The 20,582-nt window shown below is 44.2% G+C and overlaps 1 protein-coding gene across 1 annotated transcript; it reads left to right on the top strand.

The window, feature by feature from the left end:
- The first annotated feature begins 1,793 nt into the window (after positions 1-1,793).
- On the top strand, positions 1,794-11,306 carry LOC105897376 (solute carrier family 22 member 5-like). The gene is made up of 10 exons (XM_042710780.1): positions 1,794-2,198; positions 5,698-5,801; positions 6,017-6,171; positions 7,642-7,813; positions 8,046-8,187; positions 8,327-8,424; positions 9,606-9,820; positions 10,260-10,442; positions 10,655-10,790; positions 11,300-11,306. The coding sequence occupies exons 1-10, from the start codon at positions 1,839-1,841 to the stop codon at positions 11,304-11,306; spliced, it is 1,572 nt and encodes a 523-aa protein (XP_042566714.1). The 5' UTR covers positions 1,794-1,838.
- Positions 11,307-20,582: the final 9,276 nt, after the last annotated feature.

Genomic DNA, 20,582 nt, shown 5'->3' with positions numbered 1-20,582 from the left:
GGCCCTTTTTACATAGAGTCTGGTAATAAATCTATGAAATGTAACGAAAATTATTTATTTTGCTGTGAATAATGAAGGAAGCAATAAATCCGATTATTTGCCAAACCCTCAAGAGCTGTTGCCATGGAGATTTAACGTTACTTTCTGTTTGAAGACAAGGTAGCAGCTAGTGTTGAAGAATGGATGACTTGAAATTGGACGACTTGAAATTAATATATGAAATTGAACATCAACACCTATACGGATGAAATAAATAAACAAGGATAGCAAAACAGATTGATAAGCAATGAGAACGGCAGAAACACAGGCAGGACGTCAGATGAAGAGACAGATCATAGTGACACAGGCTGTTTTTTTTTTTTCGTCATATGAAGGCTGAGACATTCATAACATTTTATTCAGTCTTACTGGTCCTTTTGTAATGCCAACATGTGCACTTCGTTGTGGATAAGTAAAGCCTATTTTGCTACATTTTTGTAGTCCTGGTAATCTTTTGTTTGGCATATTGGTGAGGTTATTAAGAGGACCATTTCTCAATCGTTTTGTTCTTGATGAATTAATGTTTGTTTATTAATCAATTATTTTTCAACAAATAACTCAATTATAATTACAAAGAGGACAATTCACAACTTTTTATCGCAACTTTCACTTGTTTCGCCAATTTCATTGCAACAAAAACCTAAAAATAAAAACTGTCATCGCAACTTTTTGGAAAAGCTCCTGCGAAATCAGGAATTTTAGGCCGCAAATATCTCAATTTTTTTTCTTCTAGAAGCCCAGAAAGATACACCACTGCAGCAACGAAAGCTGCATACTTTGTGGATAATTGTCATAAAAAGACATGTTCCGATGTTTAGTTGTTATGTTGACTGCTGTCATTAAAAGAAACACATGAACACCATGATTCCTTTAAGCGTTTGTGTCGGTGGCCACGCCACGCCACGCCGCGCCGCACACCGTGCCGCACCCCCCCCCCCCAAAGCTGTAAACCTAGGGGAGTCTTGCTCCAGGCTCAGGCATCATGCCCGCCGGCCTTGAGTATAAAAGCTGTGTGCTCTCCATTCTGGGGCTCACTCTGTTTTGGTCCCCACTTGCAAGATGAAAGTTTAAAATTAAGCTGGGTGAGTTTTTTAGACATTGAAAATGGAGATTTCCACCACAATGTGCTTATGTGCTTCCATCGTGGCCTCTCTAACAGTCAGGAGGACCTCACTGTATCTGACAGTGAATGTTGGAGATAACTTTGCTGGGAAGAATTATATTTGGAAAGGCACAAGCCAAACATAGTAGAACTTTTGCAGGTGGAACATTCCAATCCAGTCCATCTTGTCTCTGTCATCTCTGTTCGAGATACCTTGGGTTTCACCTGCTAGGGCCACACCCCTCTCACGCTCTCTCTTCAGGACTCAGAAATGGAAGTGCAGAGTTTATTTGGAAACAGCCAAGGAACGGGGAAACAAGCAAGGAGAAAACAAACATAATCTGTGTGTGTGTAAGCGAGGGCTGATAAGAAGAACTATTAGTCCTTCTTTTCTGCTTTGCTGATGCATTGTGTTGCAAAAAGCATAGCAAGATGACCTCAGACGTGGAAAACCCACCACGTAGTTATCTCTGCTGACATAGTGCTTTGGCGTCAGATAAATGCTAACTTCAACCTATATAAACCTCGAAATTGTTCTATGCCCATGGCCTCCAATTTGCTAAAACCGCCCCTGCTCCAATCACACATACTTCCTGTACTTTAGCCATTCATAATGAAACACAAAAGCCTGAGCTAGTTTGAACAGGTTGCACACCAGCTGTAGTTCTCATCAGCATACTTTGTATCCCCAGACACTATGAGGGATTTTGATCAAATCACTGCATTTCTAGGTGAGTGGGGGCCTTATCAAAAACTGATCTTCATTCTCCTGAGCCTCAGTAGCATTCCCAATGGATATGTGGGAATGACAATGGTTTTCCTGGCGGACATTCCTCCTCACCACTGCAGGCTTCCATTCCTGAACAGTAGCTATGGAGGACTGGGCTACAATTTGTCCATCCCGACTGAGGAAGTGAAAGGAGAGATCATCCTGAGTCGCTGCAGACGCTACACTGAACAGGGGGACTCTGATGCTGTCTTTAGGAATGACACAGAGGGCTGTCTGGATGGCTGGGTGTTCAGCAAGGAGAGATACGTGTCCACCATTGTAACTGAGGTGAGGCTGCAAGTGTGTTACCAGCCCATTCATCTCAAATGAAAGCAACATTATGCAAAACCATTTGCAGGTAGCTTAGTCAAATTCATTTTCATTATAAATATCCTCAAATTGATTGATTTTAATTGTATGACGTTATGTGAGGAAGAGGTAAACATATCTGTCATTCCCACTTGCTGCCCAGGCTCTTGACTATGTAGAGTTGTGATCGGAGTTGAAAAATCCGCAAAAATATAAGAACAGCTTTTACAGCATTATGTTGCCAAATCTATCGCAAAAACACATCAATTAGCGAGTTAGCTATTGATATTAGATAAGCCAGTTGGACAGGTATCCTAGCTTATTTGAGTATTTGTATTGCGCAGAAACTCCATTCAACTATGCCTCATTAAACATCAGTGGGCGTAGAGTTAATGTTACAGGCGTAATCTACAGGGCAAATACCCAACGCTAGCCAGAAGTTAAGTCATTGAGTACTGTATCATAAGCAGAGGTGTAAAGTAACGAATTACTTTTACTCACGTTACTGTAATTGAGTAGTTTTTTTGTGTACTTTGTAATTTTTAAGTAGTTTTTTAAATCGGTAATTTTACTTTTACTTAAGTAGATTTTGACTGAAGTATTGTACTTCGCTACATTGGAAATTACATCCGTTACTGAGTAAAAAAAAACATAGTTCAAGGCAGGAATCGCGCACCACAATGCTCACTGCACTCACGAGAGATAGATATGGAGGAAGATGATAGTGCGGACTACCAACAAGCTGCGGACCACCAACAAGCTGAAGCACCGAACTTTCCGCCAGTTGAAATTAAAGAAGATGAAAACCCGTGGCCACATCTCAGCAAGCAGTTTGCCTTCCAACGTAAAAGAGGCAACAGCTATATGCTGTGTAAACTGTGCCTAATCCGTCAGTCAGAACTTTCTGCTTATACAAATTCATCTTCAAATCTGCGCAAGCATGTGTTGGTAAGTACAGTATTTGTCCCTTTCCATTAGTAGTTCAGACAGCGTTTTTGTCATTTAGTTAGCTTTGCTCCATTCAGCAAAATATGCGTTTCATGGCACTAGTAGGTAGTAGCCTAATTTTGGCTAGCACTTGCAACCGACCTGAGTATGCTAACGTCGACAGCTTTCATCCAATAGACTAATAATACCATTCCTGTCTTCCATTCGTTTCAGGTCAAAGAATTATTATGTTCAGTCTCTCATATTGTGTTAAAAACTGCAGATCAGTCATCAGCAATGAAATACACCACATAAACTGATATTAGGCTAATCATTTGGCTGCCTCCCATGCCTTGAAACAGAACAATGTGAATGCGCACACCATCGTTTTCAGACAGTTGGACAAGTCAATGTGTATGTCGTTATCTGCAATTTATCACGATGTTTAGTCAGATATTGATAACGATAAGTGGTGGCTTTGCAACGTGCACGTCTTTCATGTTCATGCTAAGGGGTCCCGGTTAGCAAGAATTGAGGATTATGAATTGTGATGCATGTAGAAATAAAAAATAATGCTATAATTCTGTATACTGTAGGTCTGTCATCTCAAGTAGCTATTTATAGCTATTTCTGTGTTATGATGCACTCTTGAATCTTGATGGCAGCTCAATACTTAATTGTCAGAAATGTTGTTTGTCATTCTACAGGTCTAGTCTGTCAGACAACACCTTGACCGGATGTTGGAGGCTGGAGCAAGTTGGACAACATTCATCAGATGAAGATGATTTATTTTCCTCAATGAAGTCCAGAAGGTCAGAAGGTACAGGGGAGTTAGAAGGGTACCTAGCCTGTGTCTCAGTCAATATGGATCTGCTGAACGCCTTTCAGAATATCAAAAAAACTGTCCCTGAAACTCAATACTGGCCTACCTGCCTCGGCCGCCTGCGAGCGACTCTTCTGCTGTGCTGGATTGCTGTTCAATGCAAAGCTAGCCCGGATGAACTCTACTCATCTTGAAAATCAGCTGCTGCTCAAACTCAACAAGAAGTTTGTAGACTAATGCTCTAAAGGTGGACACAAGTAAAGTAACCAAAGTTTAAGTGGGGCAGCGGTATTTTAACTTTTTATTTTAACTGTCATGTCTTGACATGTCCTCCCAAAAGTTCTTAAATGTTGTGTTGACATGTTAAATGTCATTGCACTTATATTTCTAAAGATTCTCCTTTAATAAAAAATAACTAGTTTTTGTATTGGATTTATGACCCCTTGTCCTTTTTTGCACTATATAGGAGCGGCCCCCATCAAGTTGTTGAAAGTAACTAAGTAACTTTTACTTAAAGTACATTTTAAATTAACTACTTTTCACTTTTACTTGAGTAGATTTTTAGATGGGTAATTTTACTTGTACTTAAGTAAAATTTCATCAAAGTAATTGTACTTTTACTTGAGTACAACATTTCAGTACTTTTTACACCTCTGATCATAAGTCAAAAAACACAATCCTTGTACGTCACTCTCTTAGCATTATCTACTACACATCTGTTCAAGACACGATTAACATTTTCAGTCATTGCGTGGAAACAGGTGTATACGGGAGTTTTGACAAAGTAAATGCCATACAATATGAAGCGAAATGTACAACTGAAACAAATAACAGCAACAAAACATGCTGCTAAATGAACAAAACTTTGTAAAAAGACAGATTGCATTGATTGCAGATTGCATTGATACATCCATCAGCTCCAAAAAATTCAAAGTTTGACTCACCGAATCGTAGTGCCTTTTCGTCGCACATCGTCTCAAAACTCACTTAAAAATGCCTGGGTTTACTGAGTCGGCTGACTCGTCGTGACCACGCAGGCCCAGTTCGCACTTCCCACAGAGCTTTATGCACGATATCAGCCTCCCCAGTAAATAACGATTCTCCTCCGTCTGTTTGTTGTGCTCTAAAATGTCCCGCTGATATGCAGCTGTGCCATGATGTTGATCTGCCCCAATAGTACCAATTTCAGGGCGCAATCGATATGGGTTTTACAGCTTTCGTGTTTCACTCTTCTTTCTGCCAGAAGCTTCAGGTCTTTGAATCAATCCGTTGTCCAAACTGAGTCTGCATTAGTACCAATTCCAAAAAGAAGTCATGGGAAACAGAGGAGTGCCCGTTTTGATGTTTTAGCAGTTAGCCATGTCTTTCTGTCATACCATTCCGTCTTGAAAGTTTGAGTCGCTTTCTTACCAGGCTGCAGCAGGATCAACTCGTCTGGTCTGTGTGGCCCCAAACGTTTAATTTCTAATTTCTCTTCCAACGGCAATGTACTAAATTGCACCCTGAACAAATAGTCTACATTATTCATTGTAGGCTGAATTAAAACACTTCCAAAATACTCGAAAACTAGCGATAGCTAACTAGCAGTAACGTTACTGGCATTGGTCTGTCTGATATGATCTGACTGTATGGTTTTTTTTTTTCTTGGTCCAATTCTCGCCTTCATAACAAAACCTTCATAGTTCCTTTTTAATGTGACACTGACTGTTCTTCTCCCACTTTCCACAGTGGGATCTGGTGTGTGACCATGAATGGAAAACTCCTTTCTCAGTCACTGTATTCTTCTTTGGGGTATTGGCTGGATCGCTTCTGTCAGGAATGATATCGGACCGGTGAAAAAAGTTTAGAATTTTTGCAAAAATTGAGTGGAGGTTTGGAAAAATGTTAAAACCACTTCACATATTGTAATAATTATACAATTAAAAGTAATTTAAATTATCATATTATTATACATTTGCAATATAAAAAAAATGTCAGCTATCTTTGTGATGTGTAATGTATACTGACCGATAGAAACACTGCTCATTTGTACCCTTCTTTTCTGTAGGTATGGAAGAAAGTTCGTCTTCTTTGCGACAATGGCAGTGCAAACTGTGTTTAGTTTAATTCAGGCAGCCTCCAACAGCTGGGAAATGTTCTGTGTGTTGTACTTCATTGTTGGATTGGGACAAATAGCAAATTATTGTGCAGCTTTTATTCTTGGTAAGTTTGCTGTTTTCATTTGGATTTAATTGTCTGTTAGGTGAAAATTCACTCAAGTTACCTCAGGACTCCGGAGTTGCATATAAGTATATTTATTAAACAACAACAACAAGCTCGTTGGGCTCACCCACGTCCCGGCAGGTCAGAGAGAGGCACGGGCTCTCTCCCAGACTGCAGCAGATGAGGGATAAGCAATATTAAAAATCACACAAGATTTATATAGATAGAAGTTAGCGTTCTGTGACGCCAAAACTATTTGTCAGCAGGGAAAACCACGCGGTGGGTCTGTGACATCCGAAGTAAAAACTATGCTTCCTGCCATCCAAGGATGTCAGTTTTACACAAGGTCGAAAGAAGCACAGTTCGACCCTTCTTATCACCTCTGACCCAAACATGCTCTTGCACATATGCAGACTAAGTGGCACCTAATCATCTAAATTACACACACACAGAAACACAGAAAAGCCATGTTCCTGCTTACATAAGCACATGTTTCATACAAGGTAATTATTAATACAAGGCACTTGATTCATATATTCTTAAGGCATTAACAGTGTTTCAAAATGATCTCTGTCATTGTGATTGCTAGGTTACATCTCATCTCAGATCACTAGGATTATCATTTTGAAAATCTTGTTAGATCAGATCTCTGTACTTGCCGTGGTTTGTGGTTTAGATGGAAATATTTCTATGGAAATCCAAATAAGCATAATATCTAATGCAATATTTGGATTTTATCAGGAGTTATGAGGATAAAGTTGAGAAAATGTGTACAGAAAGTCACCTAGGACTTTCTCGTGGGAAATATTAGTTCATGTAATTTTCAATCACCTGAAAGCAGAGTTATATAGTTATACAGGAGGAGACGACACAGTAGGAGTGGATGTCCTTTAGGTGTCACTCTTGAGATATTCTTGAGCTGGTCCTCACTGCAGAACAGGAGGGGGCGAGGTTGGATCTTGTATCTTCTCTAGGCTATGTGTATGTTTGTTTGGCCTTTTGGTATATTCTAGCAACTTCCAAAGACAAAATCAAAATGCTTGTCAATAGAATGCATTTAGACTATTTAAGTATTTGAAATAATAAAATTAAATAATTTTGTATGTTTTCAACTTTAACAGCATTCATTGGACTTTAAGTAACTTCTTTTTTCAGTACTTACTGCTTCTTATGAAATATTCACCAATACTTTTATTCTTGGACTTATTAATGTGCTAATTGTATTGTATATGTGCTATGTGGATTTGGATATCTTGCCTCAAATTGCTGTTCTCCCCCTGTGTTTTGTCAGCACTCAGGGGCAACAGAAGAGTAATTACAGTATTTCCATGAGTGCATCAATACTTTAATGTACAGGTTCCCAAAGTTTGTTAGTCTCACATTCTGTGAATTATTTTTTGTGAAGGTACAATACAACTGGAAATGTATTTTTTCCTGAGTCTTGATGGTTTTCCTTCTTTTGTTTTTCAGGATGTGAGCTTCTGAGCAAGTCGTATCGTATCACTTTCGCCACTCTGGGTATTAGCATGGCTTATGCCGTAGGCTACGCGTGTCTCCCTCTTTTTGCCTACTTCATCCGGGACTGGAGGATGCTTCTGGTGGCCTTGTCTGTTCCAGGACTCCTGTACATACCATTGTGGTGGTGAGTGAGAACCCAAAATGGATCAGACTCAAACAGCTCTCACTGAAAACATATTTAGCTCAAACTACATCAAGGATAAGCTGACTCTTTTTATTTAAATTTTACAGAACCAGGGTATATGGTCTGTACTAACAAGCACTGCTAACATAGTTGAGTTACAGGTTGAGGTATAGTCTTTCACTCGCTCAGTTTCTATATCTCTCATTACTTTCACTCTCTCTCTCTCTCTCAGGTACATACCAGAATCTCCACGCTGGCTACTGTCTCAGGGTCGAGTGGAAGAGGCTGAGGCCATCATTCGAGCTGCTGCCAGGAAGAATGGCATCACTCCTCCTGACTTCATCTTCAAGCGAGACGACACCGCAGAGCTGATGGTAATCAAATAATTTGACTCACTAATCCTAGTTGACAAGAATTAAAGAATGACCCGGAAGAGGAACTTAAACAAATATGAATAATGTAAAGACAGCCAGTTGGTCTGTAATTATATTTGCTGGTATCTTTTTTCCTCAGGAAAAGGAAGATGTAGATAGTCAGAAAAAATGTACATGGCTGGATCTCCTAAGAACAACAAATATAAGAAATATCACAATCCTGAACATAATCATTTGGTGGGTAAAAAGTTCTACTAGTTTGACTTGAGTGTTGGTATTTGCTGCTATGCATATATGTAGAACAGATCATCTTAAATAACCACAAGATTACACTGGTAAGATTTTTTAAAGATTTTGGGTCTTTCTCTTTCTTTAAAGCAACACTATGCAACAATTTGACACTTTTTGAGGTGTGGTTTTATAGGCAACTAGTTTTGTTACCATCCTCAAATTCATTTTGATAGCATATGGTCATGTGAAGGACAGATAAACACCTGTGTCTTACCTATTAGCCATCTAGGATATGCCCTATGTAGTTCTGTGTTCCGGGCTGGAACACCCTGCTAAAATGGAAGAAAAGCTTTCACAACATGACATTGCCATCTATACTGCAAATAGACACCAGTAAGTTTGTTGGCAAGCTTCTATCAGTGCCAAATGGGCTGTTGGTGGTGTTTGCAAGGTTTTTGCATGCCTTACTGCAGTGGTTCCCAAACTTTTTACAGTCCCCTACCCCTTCAGACATTCAATCTCCAGCTACGTTGGTTTTCCTTTTCACGTTTCCGTTTGATTCCTTTTGGCTCATTTTGTTCACCCTGAGGTAGATTGATGGCTTAAAATGAGTGACCCAAACCTTCTAAGGTTGTTGTTTGCCAGCCATCAACAGAACAGAAGACTAAAAAAAAACAATATTTGCAGGCGATTGGGAAGATGAGCAAATTCATTTTACAGGCTGTAGCGGAAGTGTGTGTGTCAACCGTTGAACAGGGGGGCGTGGCCGGAGCGGAGTTCAGCACAGACATGACATTTTCTCAGTGGTTTTGTTTTTAATTAATGCTTGTTCATCGTTGCGATCGTCGTTGTGTTTATTAGAAAGAAATACAGCCTTGCAGGGCAAAATACAGGGGAATTTGGGCGATTTTGATGCACAAAATGATGTTTCCGTCTGAAAGTTGCAATTCTGTTTCAAAGGGTACATTCCGAGAATTCCGTTTTCCGTTATCGCAGAAATTTTCTCCCCGGGTACCCCCTGAACCACTTCGCGTACCCCAGTTTGGGAACCGAGGCCTTACTGTATATATAGTTAGCCTGCTAGCTTTGGAACATAACTACTTATTGCTGCTTTAAGCAGTTGACTGAGTGATTTATTTTTTGTTGTTGTTGGTCACCATCATTCAAGCTATGTATTTGTTCTCAAGGTCAATAGTATCTCTGACTTACTACGGACTGTCATTGAACACCCCTAATATGGATGGAGATCCTTACCTCAACTGTCTCCTTGCTTCTGGTACGGAGTTTGTCGGGTACATGATGATGTGGTTGGCTGGGCGCTACATTTCACGACGCCTCACATTGTCAACCAGTGTACTCTTTTGTGGGATCATGCTGCTGCTCATCAAGCTTGTTCCAGCGGGTTAGTAGTGTGTGTGTGTGTGTGTGTGTGTGTGTGTGTGTGGATTGGGAGCTTGTTGTATGGTGTAAATGTTTCTCTTCCGACCTCTATAACACATAGGTCGTTCCACACCAATTCACCCAGAGCTTTCCAGGTCATGTTTTGGATATTCATGAATAAATGTAGTTGAATTTGATTCATTAAGCTGCTGTGCATGATCTAGAAAGAAAACCCCCAGCTTAATAGGTTTGTTTTGTTTCGTTGGTGACCCTCCATAGGGTGAGTATAATACAGCACAGTTGAGCACAGTAAAGATACACTATGGATGGTGCAGGCCCCGCAAGCCACACATTTAGCTCACCTCAAGCCTAAAGTTCGTTCCACCTCTTTGAGTCTTGACTCGAGCCATGCTGTCCTCTGTAATTCTCATCCAATCCCCTCTTCCTCTTGTCTTAAACAGAACTCGGTGCTCTGAGTGTCACCCTGGCCATGTTTGGAAAAATCTCCATCACCGGGGCCTTTGTTTTTATTTACCTCTATGGCATTGAGCTGCTTCCTACAGTGGTTCGTAATATGGGCCTGGGGGTCACCACTATGGCCTCCCGGATAGGCAGCTGTTTCTCTCCTTACATAGCCTACATGGGTGGGTATTTACCTTCAGTGCCAACATTAGTCTATTCTTTGTTTGTTAGATTATTTGAACAGAATGCATGATCATGTGTCTTATGCATGTTAATATGCGTGTGTTGTTAAAAATGTAAGGAGGTAGTGACGTAGTGAAATAGCAATTTCATTTGCTGGCCTGTCATTTGAAATGAGATACACAAATAATTTTTGCTGTTGTTGATTTTGAAGGGACATATAATAAGGCTCTGCCCTATATTATAATGGGGTGCATCTCCATAATATGTGCTATCCTAAGCCTGCTGTTACCAGAAACAAAAGATGAAGAACTTCCAGAATACATCAGCCAAGTGAAACCTCTTCAGTGGTGGGTAGCTGAGTTCTATCAGAATCAGAATCAGAATAATTTTATTGGTCAAGTATATTCTCAAAGGAAATTGATGTAGCTATCGCTATTGCTGTAAATTTGATTGTGGTACATTTGGGATTTTGACTGATTTTTCTCCTTGTACTTGGGCTCTATAGGTTTTGTAGGGGAAAGAAACCAGAAGGGAAGAACACACACGAAGAAAACACTTCTCCAGGCAGCAGAGCTGAGGTGGAACTGGCCTAGACAACAAGTCAACCAGCTTATCTGAAACAGATGTTTTGATATTCAAGTTTATGTACAATAGGTTATTTTATTATTCTTTTAACACTATGCTTGTATAGACTAGTGTTTGCATGTGTGTGTTCCTTTGGCCTGATGAAATGTCCTAAATTAGCTTAAATAATATGATTTATCACAGCTGTTGATGGCTAGATTTCTTGTACTGCCTGCATGTCTTGCATTCAGTTTGTGATGTTCACATAAATATGTGTCTTGACACATTATAGGTGCTGAGAAGAATAGAAGATTAATAGGAGATGGGACCAAATATAGTTATAACTTAGGCGTACATATATACGCTCCCAGGGTTAAAGGCAGGGAGGTGAACGTATATAAGGGGGTCTTTTGTGCAGAGGTAGTGGCAAGCTATAGTTTTAATCAGATGTAAATCTAGACAGCACAATACAAATTGTTTTACTACGAGCTGTTTTGATTTTTTTGTCTGTTGTATTATTTAAATTCCATGCTGTATTGGACCGATCAAATCCGAGTACTAGGACAACTGTACCATGGAAGATTCCCTCAACTGGCAGGGTGGTGAGAAGTGCAGGATTTTTGTGCTCCTTGTTACGAATGGTGGGTGTTGTGCAGGACTCAATAGCACGACTCAGCACAGGGGTAGATTTCAAGGGTGAAACGTTTTTACTAGCCGGGTTCGGTACACAGGTAGGCAGTCCAACAATTGCAAACAAAACCAAACAGGGAATAGGCAGGAGAATAGTTGTAGGGCAGGCAGAGGTCAGAAGCACGAGTAATCACTTTAACAAGGAGGAAGCGCTAAACGCTAGAAACACGCGGCACAGTGGGGGGAAAAAAAACAAGGAACATACCATATAACAATAATTTACGAAGACGCAACGAGAAACAAGAAAACAAGGACTATATATACACACAGGCAACAGATAACGAGGGACAGGTGAGAACAATCAAGGCGGGGCAGACAAAGACACAGGTGGACTAAACAAGGGGAATTAACAGGACACAGGTGAAACCAATAATACAAACAAACCGGGAGATTGGGAACAGGTGAGGGGTGGAGACACGGACAACAACAAGAGGGCACATGGCATAGACAAACAAACATAGGAAAGCACATGGCGGGAACAAGGAAGCAAGAGGACAAGACAAGGGAACAAACATGTGACAACACAAGGGAGACAAACGCAGAAATTAAACACGGACAGAACACAGACCTTACACTCCTGTGTTTTGACTTGTTTTTGAGGGGGGAAATATTTGTCTTTACTTGGGATTTTTCTTTTTTGCTGCCAAAGGACTAAGTTGACTGACTCATTAATATGTAAGGACATTTGAGGAAGTATGCCTTTTTTCCTAGTTGCATTAATACAGACCTCCTGATTAAGTTATCCTGACAATAAATTGTAACAAGTTCTTTGTTTGAGAATTAGAATGTGTTATAAGTTGCAGTCTTTGTTTATTGTGAAATAAAAAAAAAGAGTTTTACGTCTATATTGTATTTACATTTAGAATTTTATTTCAACATAAAATTAATGAAAATTCATACAGTATTATTAATTAATACAAATCATTTTTGTACGGCCTATGAACAGGACTGCCATGCATGATTTCTGGACCCGGAGACAAAATTATTTAAACGGAACCCGCCCCAATTAAAGTAAAAATAAGCTTGACAGCAGGCTTGGAATATTTGAATGCCATGCTATATTGACTCAACTTGACTCATTGAACATGGCGCTCTTTGCCTCTGCCTCATACAGTATTTTCCTTGGCAGCTGTTATCCCTTATATACAGGCCTGTATTTTTAATGATTTTTGAATGAGAGTCAAGTTGATGTACTGTATCAATGAAGCATGGCGTTGACTATTCCAAGCCTGCTGTCAAGCGTATATTTACGTGGCGTGGGGGTGGGGGTGATTGAAATAGTCTTGCTCCAGGCTCAGGCATCATGCCCGCCGGCCTTGAGTACATTTACATTACATTTTACATTTAGTCATTTAGCAGACGCTTTTGTCCAAAGCGACGTACAAGGGAGAGAACAGTCAAGCTAAGAGCAATAAAAAGCATGGTGTAACAATAAATACTACTTTACATGAGAATTAGAAAACAACAACCTAGAAAAAAGGAAAAAGAAGTGCAGGAATGTAACTGCTGAAGTGCAAGTTAAGCGCTAGTCAGGTGCCAGTTAGGAAGGGAGGTGCTCTCTGAAGAGTTGGGTCTTCAAAAGCTTCTTGAAGGTAGAGAGGTACGCCCCTGCTCTGGTAGTACTAGGCAGTTCGTTCCACCAACGTGGAACTACAAATGAGAATAGTCTGGATTGCCGTGCTTGCACAGACGGCAGTGCCAAACGACGCTCACTAGACGAGCGCAGCGTCCTGGGTGTAACATTTGCCCTTACAAGAGCATTTAGGTAGGTGGGAGCAGAACCCGCAAGCACTCTGTAGGCAAGCATAAGTGACTTGAACTTAATGCGAGCAGCTACTGGCAGCCAGTGGAGCTCAATGAGTAGCGGGGTGACGTGTGCCCTTTTCGGTTGGTTGAACACCAGACGCGCCGCCGCGTTCTGGATCATCTGTAGTGGTTTCACCACGCAAGCCAGCAGGCCCGTTAGGAGGGCGTTGCAGTAGTCAAGGCGGGAACTCACCAAGGTTTGCACCAGCAGCTGGGTGGCATACTGGGTTAGGTACGGCCTGATTTTGCGGATGTTGTATAGCGCAAAGCGGCACGACCTGGAGACAGAGGCGATGTGGGCCGTGAAGGTCAGTTGGTCATCAATAATGACCCCGAGGTTTCTTGCTGTTTTGGATGGAACAAGAGATAAAGAGTCAGTATTGATATTGATGTTGTGGTGGATGACCTGTTTGGCTGGGAAGACCATCAGTTCCGTTTTGGCCAGGTTCAGCTGAAGGTGGTGATTTTTCATCCATGTGGATATATCAGCGAGACAGTCCGAGATCCGCGCCGAGACCGTGGTGTCCTCAGGAGGGAATGACAGAAACAGTTGAGTATCATCGGCATAACAGTGGTAGGAAAAACCATGCGAGCGGATGATAGGGCCCAACGAGGTGGTGTAAATGGCAAAGAGAAGTGGTCCCATCACCGAGCCTTGGGGCACCCCAGTGGTGAGGCGGTGAGGTACAGACAGCTGACCTTGCCATGACACGTTGAACGAGCGCCCAGTGAGGTAGGATTCAAACCAGGAGTGAGCATTGCCAGAAATGCCCATACTTGACAGTATGGACAGAAGGATGCGGAGGTTGACTGTATCAAATGCAGCTGATAAGTCAAGCAGGACAAGAGCCGAGGATTGAGCTGCTGCTCTAGCTGTTTTTAAGGCCTCCGTTACAGACAACAGGGCTGTTTCGGTGGAGTGACCGCTTTTGAATCCAGACTGGTTCGGATCGAGGAGATTGTTCTTTGACAGGAACTCGGTGACCTGTTTGGAAGCTGCCCTCTCAATGGTTTTAGATAGGAGCGTGAGAAGTGAGACCGGTCGATAGTTTTCCACCTGAGTGGGATCGAGAGACGGCTTATTGAGCAGCGGCGTTACCCGAGCCACTTTGAAAAGAGAAGGAAATGTTCCAGAATTAAATGAAGCATTAATTACCTGTGTTATTGCCGGTAAGACGGCAGGCGATATGGCTTGAAGGATGTTGGATGGGATGGGGTCCAGCGGGCATGTAGTTGGACGGCTACCTGTTAGGATTTTGGAGACCTCACTCTCGCTGAGAGGGATGAAAGAAGGAAATGATGAGCCATTGACGGTTGCGCCCTTAGGGGGGGGAGACAGTTGGTCAAACTGTTTCCCGATGGCTGCCACTTTCTCTGTGAAAAAGGAAGCAAAGTTATCAGCAGTGAGGTTAGTAGCTGGGGGAGGAGGAGGAGGGTAGAGCAGAGTTTTGAAGGTGGAGAATAGTTTCCGAGCGTCAGTTGCCCCGTTGATTTTGTCATTGAAAAAAGTATTTTTAGCAGCAGTGATGCTGGATGAGAAGGAGGCCAGCAGTGTCTGGTAGCTTGCAAGATCGTCCAGTGCGGCAGATTTGTGCCACTTTCTCTCAGCCGCTCTGAGATTGGAGCGCTGCGTTGGGAGGGTATCACTCAGCCACGAATGAGACTGGGTAGATCGAGCAGGTCTGGTGGAAAGTGGACACAAGCTGTCCAAGCATGAGCTCAGAGTGGAGCAGAGAGCTTCTGTGGCATCATTGACACCTAGTGAGGAGAAAGTGGATAAAGGTGGAAGAGCAGAAGAAACCAGAGAGGAAAAGTGGGTGGGAGAGAGGTTGCGGAGGTTGCGCCGGAACGAGACCATCGGAGGGGGGACAGAGGGTTGCTCAATGAGCCGAACATCGTAGCGAATGAAGAAGTGGTCCGAGCGAGGCAGAGGGGTTACCGTTAGGTGGTCCGTGGTGCAGTTCCGAGCAAGGATGAGGTCAAGCTCTTTTCCTGCTTTGTGAGTTGGAGGAGTGGGGACCTGTTGTAGGTCGAACGAGTGAACCAGGGTCCGAAAGTCAGCTGAGTTGGGATTGTCTAGGTGGATGTTCATGTCGCCAAGGATGAGTGTTGGACACTCGTGGTCAGGGATGGATGACAGCAGGGTGTCCAGCTCATGGACGAAATCACCCAGTTGTCCTGGTGGACGGTAGATGACAATCACATAGGTTTTAACAGGACCATAATTGCATGATATTCAAAGGAGGCATACCTGTTTGAAGGCAGCAGTGGAGTGAATTTCCAGTTGTCTGAAATCAGCAGCCCCGTCCCACCTCCACGACCAGATGGTCGGGGAGTATGGGAGAAGGCATAGTTGGTGGAGAGTGCTGCCGGGGTAGCATTGTTTTCAGGTTTGATCCATGTCTCCGTGAGAGCTAAGAGCCCTAGAGAGAGGTGGTTGGCATAACCTGAGATGAAATCAGCTTTTTTGACTGGAGACTGACAGTTCCACAGGCCAACAGAGAAAGAGGTTACAGCAGAAGAGGTTTGTTGAAGTGAGCGGAGGTTACCCAGGTTGCGCTGCCGTCTGCTGCGCTGAGATCTTCTTTGACAACCAGTGACAACAGAGATGCTATTGTGACACATGGCTATGGTAGAATCTAAAAGTTTATCTTGTTTGTGAGTATAAAAGCTGTGTGCTCTCTATTCTAGGGCTCACTCTGTTTTGGTCCCCACTTGCAAGATGAAAGTTTCAAATTGAGCTGGGTGAGTTTTTCTAAATTGAAAATGGAGATTTCCACCACAATTTGCTTTCATCGTGGCCTCTCTAACAGTCAGGAGGACCTCACTGTATCTGACAGTGAATGTTGGAGAATGTTGGAGATAACTTTGCCGGGAAGAATTATATTTGGAAATGCACAAGCCAAACATAGTTGAACTTTTCCAGTTGGAACATCAATTTCCAGTACATCTTGTCTCTCTGTTCCAGATACCTTGGGCCTCACCTGTGACTACCTGCAAGTGCTAAGTCGGGCCACACCCCTCTCACGCTCTCTCAGTCTCACCGTCACGGACGTCAGGACTCAGAAATGGAAGTTCAGAGATTATTTGGAAACAGCCAGGGAACGGGGAAATTGGTAAACAAGCAAGGCGAAAACAACGGATAACGCTCAGAAGATAAATGTCCAAAGAACAAACCAAGGCAAACAGGAAAACAAACATGGGAGATTATCTAAACACGGGAAAATAAGAGCGCAGGGGCTCCGAACAAGATAGGAGATAAACTGAAGACCTGGAAGTCAAAACACGGAGCAAGGACGATCGCAGGAAACGTAGTCAGGAACTGGTTGCTTAACAGAGTGTACTTGTATCTACGAGGCCAGATAACTGAGTGAAGGGAATGAGGAGTTTCCATAGTGGTGGAGGGAGTGACAGGTGCAGGTAAGAAAGCAATCAGGGGATTGGGAAGGTGACTGAGGTAGGTGTGTTTGTCGTGCCGTGGAGTTACTCTCCAAAAGAATATAAACCAGATCCACCCATACACAGGCAACACACATATGGACTAGATTTATCACAAAGGTTTATTTCAACAAACACAAGGTAAATACAGGACTGTAAAACGGTAGACTGATGTAATAGGGCAACACCGGCAGTTAATCCCCCGACTAACAGGCAAGAGTTAGAGAACCCAATTCTGCCCCTACATATAAATATAAATGTATATAAATATCATGCAACCCACAGCAAGTTAAGTGACACAACACAGCATCAAATGGCACATCACACAATGGAAGTAAGTATATAAAATCCACATCAATTCATCAAGGCAACCATGTCATAGTGAATTCATTCCACACCAGAGGGGGGCAGAAAAGGCAATTAACCTAAGATCAGCAGGTGGCAGTAAACCGTTCTTGATGTCCCCCAGCCCGACCCATATAAACAGTCCTGCACAATATAAAATAAGTCCGTACTGGTCGGCGACCTCTACCGACCAGTAAATAAAACCATACAAATATAAAGCACACAAAGCAGCCACCAACCCACTGGCCAATAGCCAATTAGTGTCTGCAGTCCATGGGATCCAGACCGGTGACGTCACGTTTGTGCGGAGATGGAATCGCGCAGTCTGGAGCAACGCGAACGCACCCTGGTCGTCACGGCAGCACAGTGGCTTGAGGATCCGCCTCCAAGCTACAATGAATAAGGAAGCACAACACAGCAACTCAGTGCGCGGCTAGGCTTATACCAAGCTGATCAGATACACCGTGGCACGGCAGGGATTTAGCAGGCTGGAACTATTACTTCCCTTTCCAAGACGAGTTGAGAGCGTAGCAAGACAAATCATCCGTCGCTCGTCCTCACGCTCCACTTCCTGGTTGCAGCCCTTGACAGATGCCGGTCTCCCAGTCACTAAAAACAACACGGAAATCAGGGCACACTCCGCCACTACACGAGCGGCTATAGAAGCAACAAATGCGGGGAATAACAGTGCAGACGTTCCTTAATCAAACACTTAGCTTGCGTTGTGTTGATCGCTCTCCGACGTCGGTCACTCCAGTGTTATCCCTGGCCGCTCCCATTACGTGGCTTCTCACTCGCCTGCCCAAAGAACTCCCGTCCATCTGTCAATTGCTCTTTTTATAAAAGGAACCAACCTATCCCCATCCCGTGTTCACTCTGGCATCAATTAGTTCATTAGAGTCAATTGCCATCAGTCAATCATAGGCAAGTCTCTTCAGTCACGTTAAAGAGACTCGTCAAGAATCTCATCCACAGTCCACAACACACACACACAGAGCCCCCTGATGAATCATTGTCTCTAAGTGACGGCACTTGCAGAAACATAAATATACACATATAAAACCATACACATATACATATACAGTGCACTTGACATTCCTCCCCCCTTTAACAATGGTCGTCCCGACCATCGTACTCTGGCCAACCTCACACAGAAGTGGCCCATGGCACTTGACAGGCAATCTCCTCCCCCCTTAAACAATGGTCGTCCCGACCATCCGTCATGCTAATGCCCAAATCTTGCAGGAGGCACCCCGCGGCTGGGTCTTTCAGAGCGCCTGAGCACAGGCACAAGACCCTCAGCCTCTGCTGCCTCTGCTAGATCACCCCCTTGTTCCACTGGATCGGCTACCTGTACTTCCACCCCGGTCTGGTCTTGGTTTTGGGTAGGACCTGGGCGCCTTGTGCTATATTGGAGATTAATAGGCCAAAACCCTACCTCATTCTGCACAGCCGCTCTGGGTCGGTCCTCTTCCCTGTCCATGGTCCAGCCCCCAGGACAGGGGCGCAGGTTGTTACGGTGGATGGTGCGTGTGGGTCCGTCTTTGCCTTCTGGCCGAATCTCATAAACAGGTTGTTCCCGGTTAAGCTGGGAGACCACCACAAAAGGCGTTGGAACCCAAAAAGGGCCCAACTTCCCTCTGGCCCTCCGCCTAAAGTTCTTGCAGAGCACCCGTTCTCCAGGTAGTAGGGGGAGGGCCTTGGCCCTGCGGTTGTAGCGACGCTGATCCCAGTCTTGCCGCCGTTGGGCATGCCCTTGCACTTGCTGATAAGCTGCCACCAACTGCTTCCGGTGCTGTACCACCCAACTGTCCATACTACCCTGTAGTTGCGGTAGGGAGATACCCTGGGCCATGTCTACTGGTAGCCGAGCATGCCTCCCATAGAGGACATAGAAGGGTGTGAGACCTGTAGAGCTGTGCGGTGTGTTGTTATAGGCCTGCAGCAGGTATGGCAGGCGATCGACCCATTGTGCTTGGCCCTCCTGGTCTAACGTGTTTAACAAGCCCAAGAGGGTCTGGTTAAACCGCTCACAAGCCCCATTGCCTTGAGGGTGGTATGGGGTCGTCCGGCTCTTGGTGCAGCCGTACACTCGGCAAAGCTCTCTCACTAGCTCGGATTCAAACGCACCCCCCCGATCCGTTAGGATGCGCTCGGGGCAACCAAAAAGTTGGATGACGTGCCGCCAGAGAGCCTTCACGGTGGTCTGGGCCGTCTGGTCTTTCGTGGGGATCGCCACCGCGTACCTGGAAAACAGGTCAGTAATTACCAGTATGTAGGGAAATGCATCATTTACCCGCCCGAGTGACAAGTAATCCAGGGCCAGGATCTCGAATGGGTACTGACTCACCACTGGGTGTAAGGGAGCTCTCACCTGTGGTCCCGCATGGCCGAGCACGCACTGCTGACATTCGCCTGCCCACCTCCCCGAGTCTCGAGCCATGCCATCCCAGTAGACTCGGCCTCTGAGGGCCTGCACCATCCTCTGGCCTCGTGCATGGCCAAGAGCCTGATGGTAGGCACCCCAGGTCTCCCGCTGGGCAGCCGTCGGCACCACGGCTGGGGTCAATAGGTGTCCTGTATTTGGGTCCCGGCTTGCCCGAACTAGGATCCCTTCGCACAGTCGCAGGCGTTCCCACTCCCAAAGCAGTCTCCGACCAGTGGCTGAAAGGGACTGAGCGTTCACCTGCTGCTGTGTTCTACCTTCGGTCTTCCACTGGCGGATCAATCCAAGATCAGCGTCTGCTTCCTGCAGGGTGGGCCAATCGGCCTCAGGATGGTTCCCTTCCAAGGTTACGCTAGGGTCTGCCTCTATTGAATGTTGGGGCAGGGCTTGTGCATTAACGAGGTGGCTACCAACCTCTACAGGCACTCGGGACAGAGCATCCGCGTTCTGGTTGGAGGACCCAGGCCTGTAGCTGATGTCAAAATTGAAATTGGCCAACTGGGCCGCCCAACGTTGCTCGGTTGCTCCCAAATTTGCTGTCTGGAGGTGAGTCAAGGGGCGGTTATCCGTGAAGACTTTAAACGTTGCTCCCCACAGGTAATCCTTAAATTTATCTGTGATCGCCCACTTTAGGGCAAGCAACTCCAGTTTAAAGGAACTATAGTTTCTATCGTTCCGCTCCGCCGGTTGGAGGCTGCGACTTGCGTAGGCGATCACCCTTTCCTTCCCCTCCTGCACCTGAGAGAGCACAGCCCCTAGGCCTTGGAAGCTTGCATCTGTATAGAGACGAAAGGGGGCCTTGAAATCTGCATATGCCAGGACAGGGGCCTGGAGGAGAACCCCCTTGAGT

The sequence above is a fragment of the Clupea harengus genome, chromosome 20 (genome assembly GCF_900700415.2).
Source record: "Clupea harengus chromosome 20, Ch_v2.0.2, whole genome shotgun sequence".
Classification (NCBI taxonomy): Eukaryota; Metazoa; Chordata; class Actinopteri; order Clupeiformes; family Clupeidae; genus Clupea; species Clupea harengus.
The sequence above is the reverse complement of the archived record's forward strand: the minus strand, read 5'-3'. Positions and strand labels throughout refer to the sequence as shown.